Here is a 20,391-nt window from a genome sequence, read left to right on the forward strand (position 1 = left end):
ATGATCATGCTTAGACTCCTCTGGACTACAGTTAAAAAGAAAAGTCATTCCATCAGCTAGGAGAAGTCAAGAGAATCACATTCACTGAAATATCAGTGTTTATCAGCCTGTCTGACCATATGGAAATTATTTTAGACATTTAAAAATCAAAATCTTTTTTCAACCAATTACTGTTGAGCTGGCAATATAGATGTAGTAGAGGAGTCACATTAGTGTCCCCAAGCTCACACCACACATGACTTCAAAGCCAGGTAAAGAGCATGCCAGCTGCATTCAAAATATCAACAGTCATTAAAGTAATATTCTTCATCTCGCAAATCAGAAGCAGAGATAATTAAGTCCAGTTCTCCTTGATAGGAGAAAGGTTTTCATATTTTATTATCAAAGGCTGCATTTGCATGGCCAACAGAGAGCTATGTCCACATGACAAGACATTCACTCACCTTTAAGTGTCCTTACATGAATTGGCAGGTCACTCTTGGTACTGTAAACATCATCTCCTGCAGACTGCCTTCTCATCAGGCTTGGGTCATTCTGGACAAGCCAGTCAGCCACTTTGCTCTCTGCTGACATCACTTCTGTATGAGCTGGTTCCTTACTGTAGGGTCTTCTCTGTCTGAGTGAAAATTTAGTTACGTGGTCTTTTATCTTTATTTTACCAGGGGTACCATCATCAAATTCAATGGTGAAAGAGGCATGACTCTGTACCACAGGGGCTACCACAGCATCAACATCCTTTGTTGGGATCTCATGGACCTGTGTTTCTGGAGATTTTGATGGCTGCTGGAATTCTTTAGTTGGAATCTCAAAATAACTTGGCTCTCTCCGGAAGGCAAACACAGATTGTTCTTGGGCATCTCTATAAGTAGAAATATTCCCATTCAGTTCCTCTTCATGCTGGTTTATATCTTTTGATCTTTCTACAAAAGCAGAAAAAAAAAAAAAAAAGGATAAAATCACATTTTTTCAGTAGTACTGAATTCACTTGTTTCAACTTAGAAAGCCTACTAATCACAACCCCTCTCTGCTAGAGAACAGATACACTGCGTGTGCATTGAAATAAAACACTTCTTTGTGGAGTAGAGCACATGCTGCAGTAAACATCAGGTTTACTGCAGAACTGAGAACAAGATGCCTCTTCCATACACACAGATTGACAATAACGGGAGTGCTAAGACTAAATGAGTCCCAGGGATGATGAGATGACAAACAGATACAGCTCCACAACTAGCTCTAAAACAAACCTAGTGATTTATTTCACAACTGTTGTTTCTAAAGGTAAAATATTTTAGTGAAAACATTTTCATTCTCCCCTGTTCCAGTTGCAGCAGCAGCAACTTACACACAGGAATGTGCAAAAACAAGCACAAAAAAGAAGTAGAAATTGAAAGTCTTGAAACAAGATGGCTTCAAACAGTAAATATCTGAAGTGTGCCAAAATTTTGTGTCCCCTATCTTCTCCCACCCCATGTTACCTCCATTACCTGAATAATGTTCCTCTTGCCTTCTCTCCTCCTTGTTATTTGCATCATCTTCCCCCCACCAGGAGGGCTGCCCATAGAGAGGGGTGCGGTAAGTATTTGTTTCTAGGAAAAGGATAAGTAAATACTTTAACACAGAAAACATCAACTTACCACATTCAATAGCACACCAGAAGAGGAAAAAAAAGCAGGGCCAGATGAGACCATGAACCTGTTACACCACAGTTATAACAACAGCAAATTATACATAATAATATGTTCAGACTTTTCTTTGTTTTGTGTCCTTTCTTCCTTTTCATATTCTACTGCAAGACACTAACTCCACCTGCCTTCATTGTCTTTCATAGCTGTGCTTCCCAGATACTGGCTTTTGTCCCTTTTTAGGCTTATTATACACACAAAGTGGAAGATTTTTGGCAGGACAGACTACAAAACACTAACCACAAAACTGTCTTCAACTCACCTGCAATTCAGGTGAAATCTGACTCTTTTCCTCACTTTAACTGGCAAGATTTAGCTCTACTCTTTTTTGCCCCACCATGTCCATGGATGTGTCCAGGCTAGGGACTTTTTGCACTATTTACCACTCCCACTATAAGTGATACACATTCCACAACAGGAAATTCTCGAAGCATTACAAACATAGGAAAAATGGTAAAACCACATCCTCACACTTTCATAAAGAAGCAGTAAACTCTTGTTCTCTGAAGCTTATAGTAAACCAAGTGAGTTGCATAATCATTGTAGAACAGAGGTTTTGCTCATGGAGAATTTCCTCTAGAAGAGCCAGGCTTACATTATTTCTCTGTTCAGTGAGCACTCCCTGAAAGATTTTCACTGCAACAACTGGCACCCACTCAGTGGAGCTGATCCACTACTCCTCGTTTTGTATCCACTACTCCTTGTTTTGTATCCACTACTCCTTGTGTTGTGGAAAACAAGGTTATGTTTTGGCAGTGCCTTGGGCCTCGGCTGTTTATGCAACAAACAAAAAGAGTAGACCAAATGTGCCTGTGGCGCAGTTAATACTACGGTTTTTTGTAGTTCAAGAGAAGCAAATAAAGTAGCTTTTGTTCTTTCATCTAGAGGTGATAGAAACACCAGGATAGGTCAGGGGCTGAGGTTAAGATCCAGCTTTGTTAGGCTGCTCCTGCCTCTGCTCATAGCAGCCATAACTGGCCACGTCTGAAACCCTGGCTCCAGCTCCAGAGCCATAGCTGAGCTTCTACTGCCAGCTGCTGCTCAGCTTGTGGTTTTCAAACCACACACTGCTCTGTGCAAAGCAGCTCTCAAACAGCCCTGCAATTTTGCTCTCCCTGCTAAAGCAGGGACATGACAGAAAGCAGTTGTTAGCATAAAGGAAGTCAGGAGACGAAGGGGAATTAAATAGCTCAAATTTAAAAAGCAGCCTGATTTTATGCTGTTGTTTCTAAAGCTACACAGATCCAGTGGCCACTACTTCAAATGTTTTTGTTCTAGGATCATTCCAGATATCTAAGCTCATACAGTGACAGTCCACAGGCAAAAATTCCGCTTTACAGATGCAGCCCACAGGCCCTTTTCAAGAGATCTTGTTCATGTTCCAACGTTAACCATGCAGCTTCCCTTCACACTGAGGATCAAAAGAGGCTGAAAGTATTACTCTCCTCCCTGCCTAGAGTGCATGGAAGATAAACCATGTTCCTATTGTGTAGGTGGCCTTTGAAAGTTCAAAGGAGGAAGCATTTCTCACCAAGATAAATTGGAATTGCCAAGCAATACATTTCATAACTGATGATGGGTTAAACCACTCATGGGAGAGGGGGGGATAAATAATTAAAAAACCTATTCCCAAGGTTGTCAGTGAACCTTACTCCAGGGCAGGGTTTGGTTTCTCCTGAGCTGAGAGCTTCTGTCACACAGCCTAGCAGAAACCTTCCATCCTCTTTTCATGCTATAACTTGCCCACTAGACCCCACCCCACCCATGCAGGATCTGCTCCACCAGCATCAGGCACTTTGGGCACACAATGGATCATTGTACCCTCTGACTTGCAGTCCAGATCTTAGGGTTGATGGCCAAGAGGCAGCTTTCTGGGGGAAGCCAGGTGAAGAAGATCAACACTTTAACACAAATCCATTATCAAGAGCTAGTGATGTCTGAGGTAATTTGTGCCTAAAGGCATCAACTACCCTATAGATGAAATGCAAAGACCACCTGCACTTGACTGTTGCACAAGCAGCACCTTTCCCAAGGATGGGTGCTGTTACTGCTTGCAAAGAGTTGCCTCATTACAGCTTGTCTCTCCAGCACATCCCAGCCCCAAAGGAATTCAAAAGGCCCCCTAGTCTACAAGATGCCAGTGATCTATTCCAAGCCAATTTTGTGTCCAGAGGGACAGAAGAGAGCTAAGAGAGCTCACACCCATCCTGCAGGACAGAAGTCTTCCCAGAAACTACTCAAAGATCTGTGTCCCATCTGAGTACCAACACAGGAATTTCTGCCTTTGTTGGCCAATAGCTTTTCTACTATAGACAAAAGGCAGGCAGGGGATTAAGTCAGACTTTTGGTCAGACCTCTTCCGTTGATGAGGAACTTTGAGATTGCAATTGAAGCTGAAGGGGGGGGGGGGGGGGGGGGGGGGGCGGAGAATGATTTATAAAGAATAATGATCCAACTCCTCTGCTGTCTCTAATTTCCCTGGGCCCTAATAGGTATTTGGAAATTACCCTAACTGCCCCTCTGACAAAAGCCTGCACTAAGTTAAAACCCCAGGGCAGGTCTAGGAACACCTAAACCGAGTGCATCAGGCTGGCCAGAGTGCACAGGTCTGGGGCCATTAGGATGGGAGGCACTGCACTGCACTCACTGCACAGCAGCAGAAAGCTGCTCATGGCACATTACACAGAGCTCACATGGCCCCACCTACAATGCCTGTTACAGCATCTGTGACAAAGCCGCTCATTTGTGTGTGTGGCATTTCATTCCTTTCCTCTCCCAACCTCCACAATGAACTGGAACTTCATTTTAAAACCGCAAAAAGCACAGATGGAAAGCTGAGGAGTCAGTATCTTGCTATTCAGGGACAGTTTCAATATTTTAAGACCAATTACTGTTTCCACTGAGCATATATATAAATTTGCATTCTGAATAACATTGTCAAGTAACAGTCACTGTCATTCTTGGCTATTGCTGAAGGCAGACAGATCCTGAGCCAGAGTAAGGACAAGACTGAGGACTGCGCTTTGCCTGAATCTCTGACTTGAGAAGAGTGTTGTAGTTTAACCTCAGCCAGCAGCCAAGTCCCATGCAGCCACTAACTTGCTCCTCCACCACTGGGATCAGGGGAAGAATCAGAAAGGTAAAAGGTACAAAAGTCATGGATTGAGATACAGAGAGTTTAGTAAGTAAAGCAAAAGCCATGCACAGAAGCAAAACCAAACAAGGAACTCATTCACCACTTTCCATGGGCAGGCAGGTGTTCAGCCACCTCCAGGAAATCAGGACTCCATCACATGTAAGAGTGACTTGGGAAGACAAACACCATCACTCCAAACATTCCCTCCCACTTCCTCCTTCTTTCCCCTATATAATATACTGACCATGTGATATGGTCTGGAATGTCCCTTTGGTCAGTTTGGGTCACCTGTCCTGGCTGTGTCTCCTCCCAGCCTTTCCACGCAGCCCAAATCTCCTCGCCAGCGTGGCAGTACAGAAAGCAGGAAAGGCCTTGGCTCTGTGTAAGCCCTGCTCAGCAATAATAAAAACATCTCTATATTAACAGCTCTGTGTTGTGCAAAAATCCAAAACACAGCTCCATACCAGCCACTGTGACGAAAATTAACTCTTCTCCAGCCAAAACCAGCACAAAGAGCTACATGAATTTGTTGCCCTGCTCATGTCAGAAGCTTCTGTCCCTTCTAGTTTGCCAGCACAACTGACACCTCTCCCAGCTCCAGCCCTAACACAACAATATTGTAGAAAAAGGGAAGGAGGGGGAAAAAGCACGATTGGAAGGCAGCTAAAACAGATGGCTGTGACAGAAGTGGGACAGGGAGCAGCTACACATGCAGTTGTGCCAGCGGGCTTTGCTCTTCACCAGCTGTGATCCACTTTGGGTAGCAACCTCAACCTGGACCTACAGCATCCAGAGCAGCACGTCTGCCTGTGTCCTGAGACATGCAAAGCACCCTGAAGCCATCTCCTGTCTCTTCTGTTTTAGTATAAGATGGATGCTCTTGCAAGAGCAGACAAACTCAGGGCCTGCTCAAGTCAGCAGTGAAGGGAGGAACACCAGTGAAAACGAACTGCTCAGTCATTTTAATGACATGAGACTTCCTCCAATTGATGGCAGCTCGTTACCACCTCTCTCCACTCCGTGCCAGGCTGCCCAGATGGTGCCAATTCATTTAGAAGTATTTCTTAGCTCGTCAATTCAGGCAGGCAGCCCGAGAACCATCCTTTTAGATAACTGAATTGAGGTCAGCACAAGCATTCAGCCAGACAAATACTGAGCTACCAGTGACGGTGTAATACAGGGAAAACTGACATACACACGTCTTGCTCCTGGATTTCAGTCTTTGGGCCAGTCACTCAAAAGGAAGAATGAAGGCTGTTTTAGGACAGAACAAGGGAAGTCCATTTGCTCAACAGTCTGACAGAAATGTGGCCTGTTAAATTTAATACAAAACCATTGATCATCTGAAGGAGAGGCACCAAAAGAGAGAATGAGACATGTCAATACAAAGGGTGTATTTATGGAGAAGTGAATCACAGAACACAAAGCCACAACCAAAAATATAGTCCAGGTGATGAAAGGCAAAGGAGAAAGACTGTGTTAAAGCTGCTTTCCATCATCAAGCAGGAAGAAGAGCTTTCAAGACTAGCGCACAGCTCTCACTAAACAGAGGGGGTTCGATTTCCCTTGAAGATGTCTCCTGTGGTCAGGACTGAGGACTGTGCTTTGCCCGAACCTTCACAAAGTTCCACACCATCATGAGAGACACAGTCAGCAACAGCAAAATTCTCTGCTCACAGAAGCACACACAGCTTTGAAGCTTTCTGTTGCGAGTCATAACAAAAGCATGAGAAATTCAGCTTACTTTAAGTCAAACTGGTTTTGATTCATTATTAATAATAATAATGTCCATCTCCAGAAGATGCAGAGTAGGTTTCTTATGGCAGAGGCCTTGGGGGAAAAAAAGATGATCTAGCTCCATTTTAAAATTAATTCCTTACATCTCTGCTTTTTAACTCCTCTCCAAAACAGATAATTCAGATCTAGTAGGAATAATCATAAAGCAATTCTCTGACTCTTTGCCACACAATTTATTTCATATGTGCATGGTTAATCTAAGCCCTGGTCTTTTGCACCTGCTGTGAACATACACGGATCCCAGGGACTTTTAAATCAGGCTGATGATCACAAATGTATTTGTATCAATTACATGGTCAAACCTTAAACATGCTGCAGTTACCACCACTCTAATTCAGGCAAAAAAGCAGATATAACACCACTCCCTTAATTTAAAGGCTAGGGCAGAGCTGTGTTTCTAAATAGCTACTGCCATGATCTCATGGGAAAAGCAGCTGAAGACCATGGAAACCACAGCTGGGCACAGCTCCCACTGCCTGCATCCATGCTGCCTGTTGACCTCAGCCCTGGACATCAGCAAGACTTTCAAGTCGTCCACTTTGCTGAGAGGACTTACTAATGACATGGACGCTGACCTGGTGAGTAAATCTATTTCACAGATCCCGGGAGAGGCTCCTGCAATTGGTCCTACTCCTGCAAGTGATGATGCCCATTTCGAGTGAATGCTGCAAGCAGCCTCCACCCGTGGAAACTTAGGCCTGCAGCAGATTTTCAGAGGTTAGTCATCAGATTCAGGATTACCCAGTCCCATCAGGCTGTGTCAGCTTTAAAAAAAACCAAAAAATTAAGATCAGCCTGAGGATTTAACTACGTGTTGAGAACAGCAGACCACAAAGTAGCTTATCTCATCAAGTACCTCAACTCAGGTAGCAACAGATGGGAATAGGGATTGTGACTGTCTTGAAATCTGCTCAGTTCAAGGCTCTACCTGGCTTCCTGATCACTTAAGGCTTTAGACTTGAGAGCTAATAGCTATTTTTAGCATTAACTAGCTGAACTGTGGACACTTTTATTCATAACCATCTCCAACCCATAGGATTAACCAAGCTCCTTGCTTCAAACATTTCACAGACTGATCATTTTCTGCTTACAGGCAACATACACCCAAAAGCTGCAAATTCAACAGCATAAAGGCTAAACTGACTGTTTCCCATTCACTCCCCTGGATTTCTTCATCCTCAGCCCTTCACCTCCTCCCATTTCTAAGCAGCTCTAATTGTTCACATTGTTTTGTTAAACCTCTTCCCTGAAAGCTTGTATTCCCTCTGCCTCTTTTCCACATGGGCCCTGGGAACCGATCCTTCTAAAGGCTTTTGTCAGCCCAGACCTTGCTTTAATTAGTCAATGCAAATTCCTAAATACCTACGGGCTTAGCGAAACCGCTCTTTTCCTAAAGCCTCTTTCTGCTGCCACTAAGCAAGCCCACTCCCCCCCTAAGACCACTACATTCTTCTTTTCACTAATCATTTCAAATTGCTGCCACTCCTCCCAGCAACCAAGGAGAAACAGTGCCTGCGTGCAGCTGAGGACAAGGTGAATTAGTCACATGGCAGATGAGAAAGGGATCCACAGATCATTCTGCTCATGTGACAGAGATGCTTTTGGAAGAGCGAGGGACTGATTTAATGTTCAGGCTCTTGCACAGGCTTCAGTCCAATCCAGCAAAATACTTCAAACAAAAAGTCCTGATTTTCTGTCATTCAGTGGGGTTAGCAGCACTTTACAGATTTTTTTTTAGCTCTGCCCATCAGTCCCACTGCATGTGACATACTTCAGTGCTGGCCCCCAGTAAGAACACAGAGCCCGTTTTGCCTTAGACCTCTGCTCTGTGCCCACTGAAGACGACAGGAACATAATGCAGGTCTGCGAATCAGAGGCAAGAGAAACGGGTCACCTTGCTGAAGAGTCACTCAATGTCCTGGCCTTGAAGGTGCTCCAAATATCCACCGCTTACGCTATGTAGGTTAAAATCAATGAGAGTGCATTTTGGAAGGTGGCAAGAATAAAAAACTGAGTGCTCATGGAACTAGGCAGTAGCAAACACAAAGTTTGGTTTGGTTTGGTTGCAGTTACTGGCAAAGCTTTCCAAGAACCTCATGCTCCTTGAAAGGCAGCTAGAGAGCTCTTCCTCCAGTGGGGTTCACCTCTTCTCACCCTCCCCAGTGTCAATCATCCACAATTCCATCCCTTTCCGTTCACGCTTGTCAGGCTCAGTCCCAAACACTGCCACAGCCAAATCAACACAAAGAAAGGTTTTCTGGGGCAAAAAAAGGGAGCTGAGCACACAGGTGCATGTGCTTCCCCACACAGCTGGAGACAGCGAGGAGACCAGGGAGGAACATTACACTGTTTCAGTGCACTATGTCAGTTTTCCTGAGTACAATGCATGGGAGATTATGGTCAATCAACCCACTCCAATTAGTTACCATGAAGCCTTAAGAGACTTACCCAAAGTTGTACATTTTTCTAGAAAGCTGCCATACCTGTCTCTAGGTAAATTCACCCAAGATGTTTACCTCACTCTTTTCCCTGCCCATCCCCTTCTCTTCATTCTCATCCCTGAATCTTCCTCCAAAAGTGGGCAACTCTCCCTGCTAAACCCTAAAGCTTTCCTAATTGCTCTGCCATCCTGAAGCCACAAGACAACCAATGGCAGTCATGTCACCAGTATGCTTCTAAACCATATTTGTTCCTCCCGTGCACCAGCAAGCTCCAGAAAGCCATGAACTGATACCTGACCAGAACTGGGGAGAGAGACCTGTCAGGACAGCACACACAGGAGGCAGGAATTTGAGTAAAATGGATGAGACCAGACTGCTGGGGAGGTCTTGGCAAACCATAATGGAGAACACAGAGGAACCAAGTCTGACAAAGGATCTTTAAAGGAAGGCAGCAGTTGATAACAAAATGGTGAACAGAGGGAATTTCTCAAATAGAAAAGGTTTGAAGCTGGGGAACAGTGAACCTGAAGCAAACATCTTGCAGTTTGGCAGTTGGTTACAATCCCACATATTGGCACATTAGGAAATACAGCCATTTAAAACCATCCAGGGCTTTGTGAAAGAAATGGCTTGCTGCTTCTTTGCCTGCCTGCCAGCACCACGCCACAGCAGCCATACATTTTCTACTCTGAGTCACCCTCTCTGTTCAAACACCAGCTCACGATTAGGAAATTAAAAATAGACCAGACAGGTGCCAGAGAACTTACCAAACCTGCTCTGCCCACAGGTTTTCCAGAACACACACAGCGACAAGGCATGTAGGAGCCATCACACCAGCCGATTTTTTTTTGTAGACTGAATCTCTAAAAACCCACACTCTGGAATACTCCAAGAGTTTAGAAAGATGATCCTTCCAGAACTGCTCCCAAACGCAACCCACAAGACTACTGTCAGAATCGTAACCCAGCACACGGCTCAAGCTGCACTTTGTTCAGAATCCAGATTAACTGGTTCCCAAGCAGGTACCTGTAATTGCTTTCCTCTCTCCTTTCTCCAGCTTTGCTTGTGGGGACTCTGTGTAGACGCCATGCTCCATGGGCTGCTCCGCCCTCTTCATGACCGTGCCTTTGTAATTCATCTGGAGTTGGCTGGTGTACTTCTCATGCTGCAGAGACACAAGCAGTAGTGAACCCCTCTTCCTCACCAACAGATCACCCAACTCTAGCACAGCTGTGTCCTTTAACAAAATCCATGCACAGTAAGTACAAGCTACAGAACAGGAGAAATAGCCTGTTTGGAAGCCATTAAGTGACAATTCTAGTACACAAGGTCACTGTGACTTAGCTCTGCAAAATAACTAATTAGAAAAACCTGTAAAGAATAAACTGAGAAAAATCAGAACTCAGGCCATTTTTCACTCAGGATTCAAATCCTGAAATCCTCTTTGTTCTTAAAGGAACATCATAAATTATTTCAGGGCATTCATCTGCATTATCTCAGGTTTTCGGCAAAGGCAACTGGAATCTATTTTAATTACTTTTTTCCAAATCCTCTCCCCAGCTAGGAAAGTGATTCTACCTTAAAACAGGTTCCATATAAACATAGTAATTGAGCTATTTAGAAGGTGCTTTATTACAAGTAAATTAATAAAAGGGTGAACCCACCCAGATTATCCCTGAGTAAGTTCAGTGAATCATTTGCCCAGTTCTAGCTGTTAGACTTCCTATCCTCACCAAGTGCTAAACATGGAACCAGGACTAAGAAGGCAGTATCTGCTAGCCAAGAGCTATGGCACTGATAGCCCAGTCTCACAGCTGAACATTATAGCTTTCTTGCCTAGAGAAGGTTGCTTTTCTGCCTTAGAAAAGCGGATGCTTAAATATTTCTTACCTGCTACTGAGCAGTGTTTAAAAAAACACCTCACTCCTAAGAGGACTGACTGCTCAGTAAGTAAAAATTGGGAGCTTGAAGGCAAAAATGAGATGGTACACATGAATAAATTAAGCAAAATTCAGCCTGATTGAGGAGGTGTGGTGGAGCTGGCATAAGTCACCATGCTCAGAAAAAGACATCTGTGCTCCACTTCTGGGAGGGAGTAAGTTCTGCTGTGCTTCACCCACAAGTTCATGTGCTGGCTGTTCTTTAACATGTTACAGCTTTAAGTAACCCTTTTTTTCTTGGCAGTCATGAAACATAAAGAACTTGATCTGCACGTTAGCACAGAGATAGGAGAGATCAAATTTGAGATAACTGGGAAATGTATCTCTCCTCAAAGGAGAGTTTTATTAAGTCCAAATCCAAAGAGAGCCTCATATTTTGAAACATTTCACTGCCATCAAGAGTATTTCAATATTTCACTCTGCTTGACCATCACTAAAGTACTGAAAAGTTTTGATTTTTTTAAAAAATACACTGCACCCAGCCCCTCTTACCTTTAATGCTTCTTCTGGGACTTTGTGTTGAATTTGTTCCAGGACATACATATTCGAATGTACAGAATTCATTAAGGAAAATACAAAGGAATTGGACAGACAGAGAAATCTAGCATTTAGTCACAGAAATAAAACAGCATCATAAAACCAGAAAGTCTAAAAATTCACAGGGTAGTAAAAGTTGCCTGTGCTGCAGCCCAGCATGGTCTTTGTTGTGCAGTTTGTGAGAGTGTAAAATCATGTTTGCTGGCCAGATCCACAACAGCTGAGGGGCAACAGACATGGAGACCTGAGCAAGAGAAGCCTGGAGGAGCACCAGCAACTCTGTGCAGGATCTCAGGGAGCAGCTGGAGCCCCAGCTCAGCTCACACCCTGATCCTCTCCACCTGGAAGGGGGATTCAGGCAGACCACTCAGTATCCTGGCCAAGGTGGGACAGTCTCATACATTGAATAACAGAGCAGTAGAGTTCAGCTCCTTGCTCTAATGCTTGGGACTATGGTGCTCTCTTGCCCTGGCAGGGCCTTTCCATCACTGCAGTTTTCTAGATGAAAAGTAAATCAGGCCATGAACTGCTGTGACCTCTTAGGAAAGGAGGCATTCACATGGTTGAGCCCAGGCAATAATCCTCAGCAACGCTGTATTAAAGAAAAAAAAAAAAAAAAAAAGAGCTGGCATCTGGAATGTCATCATGAACAACCCAATCAGCACAGCAGAAAGCAAAGAGGAGGAAAAAGGAAAGATGGAAAATGTTAGACTAAAAATAAACCAAGTGATCCTGGCCTAGCAGGGAAACTCTGCACAGCCTTTTAAGTGAAACTGTAAATGGAAAAGAGAAATGCTCTCATGCAACAGGACACAGCTGACTCCAAGACCTCAGGAGATGCTGCCATCCACACCAAGTTGACTGCAGTGTGCACAGAAAGCTCTGCTAAACAGAGTGGTACCAAAACAGCAAAGCAGTGAAAGACCTTATAGCTGCAATAGGTACATAGTACAAAGATTACTCTAAAACCAACATTCTTTAAATTTTTCCTGTTGAGAGCAATAAATTCTGCAGTTCATAAGTATAATCATTCATTTCACTTGAATATCCATGAAAAGGCTGCAGGACTAAATACTTCAACTCAGCTGCTCATTGCTGAGAATTGCTTTCTGTAAGAAGTTTAAACTGGTGTTGCAGCCATTAAAACCCCCCCAATGCTCCAGGCACTGATTTTTGCCTTCCCTTTGAAGCTCACAGCAGATCTTCTGGGCATTTCCTCACACACCAAGAAACCAGAACATACACAAGCAGCTACATCAAAAAAAAAAAAAAAAAAAAAAAAAAAAACCACAACCAAAGTAAAGAAAAGCTTCAACTGAGGTTGCCCATGGGACTGTAATAGATTTCATCCCATGTGCAGCAAGACACCATCTTTAATGGTAAGATCCCAGACGACAGTGACCAAGGCCCAAATTATGATCCATGGTCCTGAAAACCCTCTTTTCCTGCAGATCCAGGATGGCACACACATAAGTTTAAGCAATCCTGGCTGCAACAGTGAGTGCTCCTGCTGAGGGCTGAAACACCAGATCACAGGAAGACAAGTAAGGCTCAAGGGTTTGGAGTATTTCAAGCCCTAAAGCATGGCCAAGCACAAATGGATCATCATGGGGACAGCAAAAGATGCAAGAATGTGGCCTTGGTGTCAAGGATGCACAAGAGTTTTCCAGACAAACATCTGCCCCCACCAAATGGTAAAACTTAGTCTCTGCCTCTATTCTTGGAAATGTCTGGACTGTTTTAACTGACATCTCCCCAGAAAAGAAAAAAAAAAAAAAAAAAAACCCAACCTGGAGACACTTGCTACTTCTAAATTCAGCTTGAGTGGGCAAAGTTTGGCAGATAGAAACAACTCAAAAAAAAGTGAAAAAAAAAGTATGAGATTACATGAAAAGACAGCAACAGGAGCCTCTACTTACCACTATTGCTCTTCAGGCTCAAAAAGGCATGTCAACAGCTATGCTTATAGCTAGCCATACTGCCACATCAGGATAAAAAAGGAAAGGGATGAAAGCAAAGGTATTTTAGCAGACACCAGCAGGATTTGTGGTCTGTAAATAAAGCAGTAATGGCAGCCTAGCTTCCCCTTGCTAGAGGTGAAATGTGCTATTGCTAAAGAGAGATTTACTCTTGCATTTTGTGGCAGAAGCAATTTGCACGGGCAAACTTCAATCGATACAGAGTCGAGGGTCTGGCCACAAGCCCCACAGCTAGATGTTGAAGGCTGAAGGTCTGAAAATTGTATGAAAGAAAGCATCTGGGTGAAATGACTAACAAAACAAGGCAAATCAGATAAAAAAATAAATAGGAAGATGTTAGTTCACACAAAAACATAGGAACGATGTTTGTTCCCAGCTGGTACTAGCTACAGTGGCCACCCAAAGAAAAAGAAAAAAACACAACCTTTCTTTAGGAGGAGACTGAACAGGCACTTCCACAGTCAGTACTGCCAATGCAGGGTCTGATCCAAAGTCCAATGAAAAAGCAGGGATCATGATTAATGTGCTCTGATTCAGGTTCATGGTAGAGAAACACAAGCTTATGAGCCATCCAAAGGCTCCAAGAGGCAAAACAAAAACCTTACTTGGTAGTCACAATTAGCCCTGGTTCCTCTTCATGCAGCCAACAGCACAAATCCCAAACAAAGCCAGAGACCCAATCCTCTTCAGAAAGGATATCATAGCCGAAGCGAATTACATCATTCAGTTTCAGGGTGATGTACTTCTGGTCAGGAATCCTCACGTCATTGACAAATGTCTGCAGGAGAGAAGCACAGGAGTGGGTGTCAGGGTGATGGATCTCATGGATGGTGCTCCTGAAGGGCACCCAAATCCATCCATTGATGTCATTGCATGTACTCAGAATGTGCCAGCACCATGTCAAGAGCTAGGAGCTAAGCTCCCTGGAAAAATCAACACCAGCAAGTCGCTCCCATGGGCAAGTCAGAGCACCCGCAATTATGCTTAAAAGCAAGGTGCTGTGAAGGGACCTCCAGGGAGGTTTACCTTTACACCAACTGCTAATGCAATTTCAGTCCCCGACTTGAACAGGTAAATGAGGTGCCTTCAAGTTAGGAACTTCAAATGCTCTCGGCTCTCCTACACCAATCTCAACCAGCAAACAGTTGCAACTCACACTCTTAATTACTGAGCTAGGAATCAGCTTCCTGCTGGATGGCAAACCAGACTGGTGTCAGCCCCAAGGAATGATAATTTAACAAGCAAAGACTATCACAGACGAAGGGGAAATGAAAATGTACAGGGAAATGGGAAAAATTGCAGCAGCATCACCATGACACCTGAGGCCACACTGTCCAAGATAACCAAACCCCTCATGCTGAAAATTCACACACTCCTTTTCCCAGTGCTCCAGGCAGTTAATTTGGGCTGAAAGAAACTAACATCCTTCTAAAGGTGCAAGACACGTATTTCACAGCTCCACAGCTGAGAATAAATGGCTTTGATGTCTCTGCTTCCTGAGGGGACCCACTATGAAATAATTCTCCCAGACCAACCGAGGATCAAATCAAGCATGCATGGACATCTTTCACAAATAAAGCCGTGCAATGGGTTTGCAATGATCTGGGCCAAATAAAAATTAGAAGGGGCTGAAGAAGCCCTAGAGTGCTGATGGGGATCAGCCATTCCCACAGCTGGATTTGAGGCAGTCAGACACCAGGAGTTACCCCACTTGGCAAGGTGGGATTCACCCAGCCTCCCAGAAGAGGAACTTGCTGCTGGGGCTTTGTGCCGTTAATGCAAATGCAGCTGAGGAAACAAAATTATGCTAGAAAATGAATTTACATGTTTTCATGACTGCAGCACAATCTCTTCCTTCTGCCTTCTCACCTCAGCCAAGTCAAACATGCATGATAAAACCTAGTATTAACCACAGAGGAAAAAGAAATGCTAGAGCAGGAAACTAGAACCTCTGCAGACAACAGTCCCCAGTTTCCTGGCAATTTACAGAAGAGCTGGGAAACAGGCCTGTAATTTCAGAATAAAAACAGTGAAGCTAGTTAAAAGGCAGAGAATTCCAATTTGCATTAAAGTTTTTAATTATTTAAAAAACCTGCAACAGTCACATCTGGAACAGGAATAAGTGTGTGCTGAATTTTCTTCAAAACAGTCTGCAAGAACCCATTATGATAGTTACCTATTTGTCCATGTTTATTTTATTTAAAGTAACTTCATTAAAGCACTTAATCTGGATAGAAATGCTACCCTTAATAACAAAAATGACTGAATAGAGACTGCAGAATTACCTGAACATTATAATAAAAACAATATAAAACACTTTGACAATTAATATGAACCAGATTATCCAGCAAAGCCATATAATGCATTGCTGACAACTCAAACACAAAATAAAAGGAAATTCTGAAAGTGGATTTAAAACCAAGGTCCTCAAAAGTGGTTTCTTCAGTTTCAGGTGGGAAAACAAGTTTTTGTGACAATTTTCAAATAAAGATGTTTCTTGCATGCAAAATTTGGTTTGGCCACAAGTCTTTTTCAACAGAGGTGTTTGATCAGCTGCAGAAGACAGGTGCTGCTGTAACTCCCTTTTACTCCACTGTCTCTCTAAGCATAAGTCTACTATTAAAATGTTGTAAATTCATATGCTTTAGCATGTGAAGATAGAAAATAATTAGTGGCACAAGCCTTCCCTCCCTTGCAAGCAGAATCTTCAGCTGCTATTTTACCACCGTGAGTTAAACACCATAGCTTTTGAACCAGGGATCCAGCTAGAGTCCAGAGCAGTTACTGGAAATATTCCCATTTCAGCAGGGCTCCATGCCTTCAGCTATTAGGCTGAGAAGGATAAATGAGTTTTAGCACTCATTCTTGCTGTGTTCAGATGCCAGAAGAGGCAGAATAGTTGAGGGCTGCTTTAGCCACTGTTTTTGTACAAGTTTCTGGGCTCATCTTGTGGTTTTGTGGTTGTGATGGAGGAGGGCTTCTAAGTCCAAAACAATGGCTGCAGTAAAACCCCCACTGGGAAGACAATTACGTGAATCTAGCTTAGGCCTGCTCCAGCAGAGGAATAGGTGCACTTGTATGAAAAAACTGCCAAAACAGAGGCATGCTATGACATTAAGGAATTTTTAACAACAATGGTGTATTTAAATATCCTGGAATTCAGTTGTCTAGCTCTACTGCCTATGTCAGACCAGAGCAAGGGTTAAGATTCAGTCCCCTCTTCTGTGCTCACATTATTCTTCAGTCTTCACGCAAACCAGGCTCAAGGCTGGCAAAAGAGCAATTTTTATTAATAAAAAAAAAAAAAGAAAAAAAAAAAGAGGCAGTTTCAAGTAGTTTCTCCCCAACAAAATTAAATGTCTCATCATCCCATAAATCACTCCATGCACTGACAGTCGAACCACCAAAAGGTCACCCTGCTCATGCTGAACAGCTGCTTCAGAATCTCCACCAGTTTAAAGTTAACATCTCAACCACGAAACTGAATTTATTTCCTCCCTTTTTGCAAGAGGCTTTATGATTTTCTGGGCCCTGAAGCATTCTGCAAGGACACCAGTAGAGAGGGAAAAAGCAATACAATATCCACCAAAGCTTTCCCCTCCCAAGATGAGATTCTATGTGACCTCCACCTCAGCCCTTGCAAATAATTATGCATGTCTGGCTTAACTCATGCCAACAGCTGCAGTGACCCAAAAGGGTCTGAGAGCAGGATTCAGCGAGCACAGGAGTAGTTGCAGAATCAGCACAGGCCCCCCTGCCAGCTGGGAGGTTTGGTACTTACCCCATTTAAGCTGCCCAGATCCTTCACCCAGTGCTCATCCTTCTCCTTGTCATAGTTGATTACAGCGTGCTGCTTATCCACGCTGCGGGACTGGCAAGGGAAGCACAAGGAGCGTGAGACCGGTCAGGCAAAAGATACACTGTTATCCAGAGCAACACTGAGACATTAAACTGCCTTGATATGGGCTAGGGGGACAGAGAGAGAAAGCAGGAAGGATTAAATACTATTTACTACTATAAGTAATTGAAGGATAAGCACTAAATGCTTCCATGGTTGTTTGCAGAGTTTGAAGACAAAACACAATTTGCATGGAGGAGGGAAAAGAAAAAGTTTTTAAAAAAATCGCTGAAGGCTGTCAAGACTCTGCCATAATTTCAGAAAATTATATCAATACACACTGAACAAAACCAGTCAAACTGAAAGCCTGGGGGCCAGGATCTGAGCCAGCATGAGCTAGAAGAGCTCCATTTTTCAACCGCTGAGGCCAATGGCCTCATCACTAGGGGTGCCCCTATGTGGGATCATTTCTTCCTCTTTTTGAAAAAGAAAAAAAATTTCTTGAGTTACAAACCAAACTTGTTCCCAAAAATTTATACTGTTCCCAGGATTATGTCCTGGAATTGATTTAAATTCTAGGATGTGTTCCAAGTCAGAGAGAGGTTAGTAAACCTGGAATGAGAAAGAAAGTAACTCCAGGAAAATTTAAATTGTAAGCTGGGTTTGAGAACACTGAACTTGACAGTGATCTGGTGCCACTGGCTTTGTCACAATGCACAAGTAACGCACCTTATCTTCAAAACAGAGTGTGACACTTGAGCAGGCATTGTGTCAGACTTCTGAAGACATGCTAGAACAAGATCTACGCATAACTTTGAAATATGGTGTGTTACAGCTATAAAGACACCAGACTGTCTGTATTTAGACCTGCTGCCTCTCATAACTTGAATCCTTGCTGAAGCTGACCTCAGGCAGAGCATGGGAGCAGTCACTCTATCAGCACTTACACACAAGCACTGAGACCTCCCCGGTATCTCAGATCAGGAGAAGGGAGGGCAGGCTACCAGAGGAAGGAGACCAGCCAGGCACCAGCTAATCCTCATCCTCCTGGGCACCAACCAACAAGTTCTTGCTGAAAGTCCTTCCCTTTTGCCAAGTATAAACACACTGGTTGCCACAGCACCGCTCTCAGCAAGCCATTATCTGGCTTCTTGCAAGCATGCAGGGGCAAAGATTGTTTCAGGGAATTCCTTGATGAAAACAAAAGAGGCTTTTTCCACACAAACTGCTACTATTTGCAGGAATTTCTTCTGGCCCTGCCAATGTCACCCAACACCTGAGAAATGCCATCTCTTTCCTCTGCAGAGCATCCATCAGCCCAGGAGATACATCCTCCAGAGTAACCCTGAAGTACCAATATGAAGCAAGGACACACCTGGCCAGAAGATTGCCCTTCCACCTTGCAATGTCCCTCACAGTATTCATGACATGTCACTCCATGCAGAGGCAGTGAGGACAGGGGCAAGTGACCCCATGCCTCCAGCTCCCTCACTAATACAGTTATCCACATTCCTGCTGGACTTAAAAGGAAGCACTTTTTGCTTAGCTGCCAACCTGATGCTGCTTGGAGAGCAATCAGCTGTCCAAAGACACAAACAGAGATGGGACAGGCAGAGACAATGTGGCTGGGGACGCCCACCTGTGCCTCCTGCTATGCTGAGCACTAAATATGAGAAGCAACACACAGCAATGCCCTCCAGGAGGGACACACACAAACCCCTCACCCCCATGCCATCTTCACACTTGGTGTCTGACCCCTGACCTCAAGGCAGGGCAGGTCTTAAGCATTTACAGTGAAGCTACTGCTTCTCTCTCTTATTATCCACACCAGATGCAGCTCCTCAGTGCATTTTTCAATGACCCAAGTGGCTGCGGCAGGTGTGCGCAGTGCGAGGTAAGGATGGTTCAGGTAAGGATAGTTGAGGGACATTGCCCAGGCCCTGCACCTCAGCACATGGCCCTGAGAACAGGAGTGTCTCCAGGCACAGCCTCAGGTACCACAGCAGATGATGCTACACAGGCTGGGATTGTTCCTGACCTGTCACATGGTCCCTCACACCCTTTGGAGGGATGTGAGCCCAGAGTCTGTCCCCAGAACAATCTGGCTGTTTGAGCAGTGCTCTGGACTGGGGCTCCTGCAAGGCTCACCACACCTCCCAAAGCAGAAGGAGATGACCATCCCCTCTCCCTGTCCATGGGTATTTATGCTTCATGCCACTGGAATCAAAGACAACCATGCACAGGTGACTGTGCCTGCACAGCACAGAAGATGTCTGTTTTCCCTGTCATCCCCCTGCTACTCAAAATTGTGGATGTCACTGCTCCCGATGATATACAAGGGAATGCTGATTAACTGGTGCAGCAGTGTTTGCTTTAGCTTTTTAGAGCACATCATGGAGGCTCATTTAAAGATTAACAGATTCTAAAGGCAGAACAAACCATTTAGCCCCCTTCCAAGGGCAGAAAGGTTTCCATCTCAAAAAGCTAACCCAGACAAAAAATTGGGGCGGATCTGGTATCTGATTTTAAATGTATCACAGGTCACTTAAAAAGTAGTTTATTTCTGGGAACCAGCTGTCTCTGAAAAATTTACTTTGCCCTGCATCTGACCCTGATCTAAGTGAGCACAGCCTTTGGTCTGCTGTGTTCTACAACAGCTGATTTCAGCCACTCAGGGGTCTCCAATCAGATGAGGGTCATCTCAGGGGAGCAGACATGTATTCTAGCAACATGATATCCTCCTCCATAAATGCAGGAAGAGGTCATCAAAGGAACCAATTTATGCCACCCTACTTTCCACAGAACTTTCAGCTGTGTTCAAGAAAGCCCAAGGCAAAAGGAGTCAAAACAACATGCAAAATCTGACCCACAGTCTTCATACAACCTCTCAGCATCTCTTTAAGAGCACATCAGAAAAAAGGCAAACTGTTACACAGATTGCACTTCTGTGGAATTTCATGGTTTTGTGGAGCGGAGAGGAATTTTCTTAGTTTTGTTTATGTTAAGCTAGCAAACATCACAGGAACTGGCAGCAGGAGTTC

At 44.0% G+C, this 20,391-nt stretch overlaps 1 protein-coding gene across 5 annotated transcripts in view; it reads right to left on the bottom strand.

The window, feature by feature from the left end:
* The window catches only part of CEP170B (centrosomal protein 170B), a 57,404-nt gene that overhangs the window by 26,678 nt on the left and 10,335 nt on the right, over positions 1-20,391 (bottom strand). For 4 of the 5 annotated variants that reach the window (XM_066321661.1, XM_066321660.1, XM_066321658.1 and 1 more), the window contains exons 1-4: positions 11,489-11,541; positions 10,083-10,221; positions 1,485-1,586; positions 444-920 (exon numbers count right to left, since the gene is read on the bottom strand). In XM_066321661.1, the coding sequence (XP_066177758.1) occupies positions 444-920; positions 1,485-1,586; positions 10,083-10,221; positions 11,489-11,539 (769 nt within the window). In that variant the 5' untranslated portion in view covers positions 11,540-11,541. Of the gene's footprint in view, positions 1-443; positions 921-1,484; positions 1,587-10,082; positions 10,222-11,488; positions 11,548-14,211; positions 14,291-17,293; positions 17,384-20,391 lie in introns of those variants that run through there. The other variant, XM_066321662.1, reaches the window with a different exon arrangement.

This window comes from Sylvia atricapilla, chromosome 6 (genome assembly GCF_009819655.1).
Source record: "Sylvia atricapilla isolate bSylAtr1 chromosome 6, bSylAtr1.pri, whole genome shotgun sequence".
NCBI classification, from domain to species: domain Eukaryota; kingdom Metazoa; phylum Chordata; class Aves; order Passeriformes; family Sylviidae; genus Sylvia; species Sylvia atricapilla.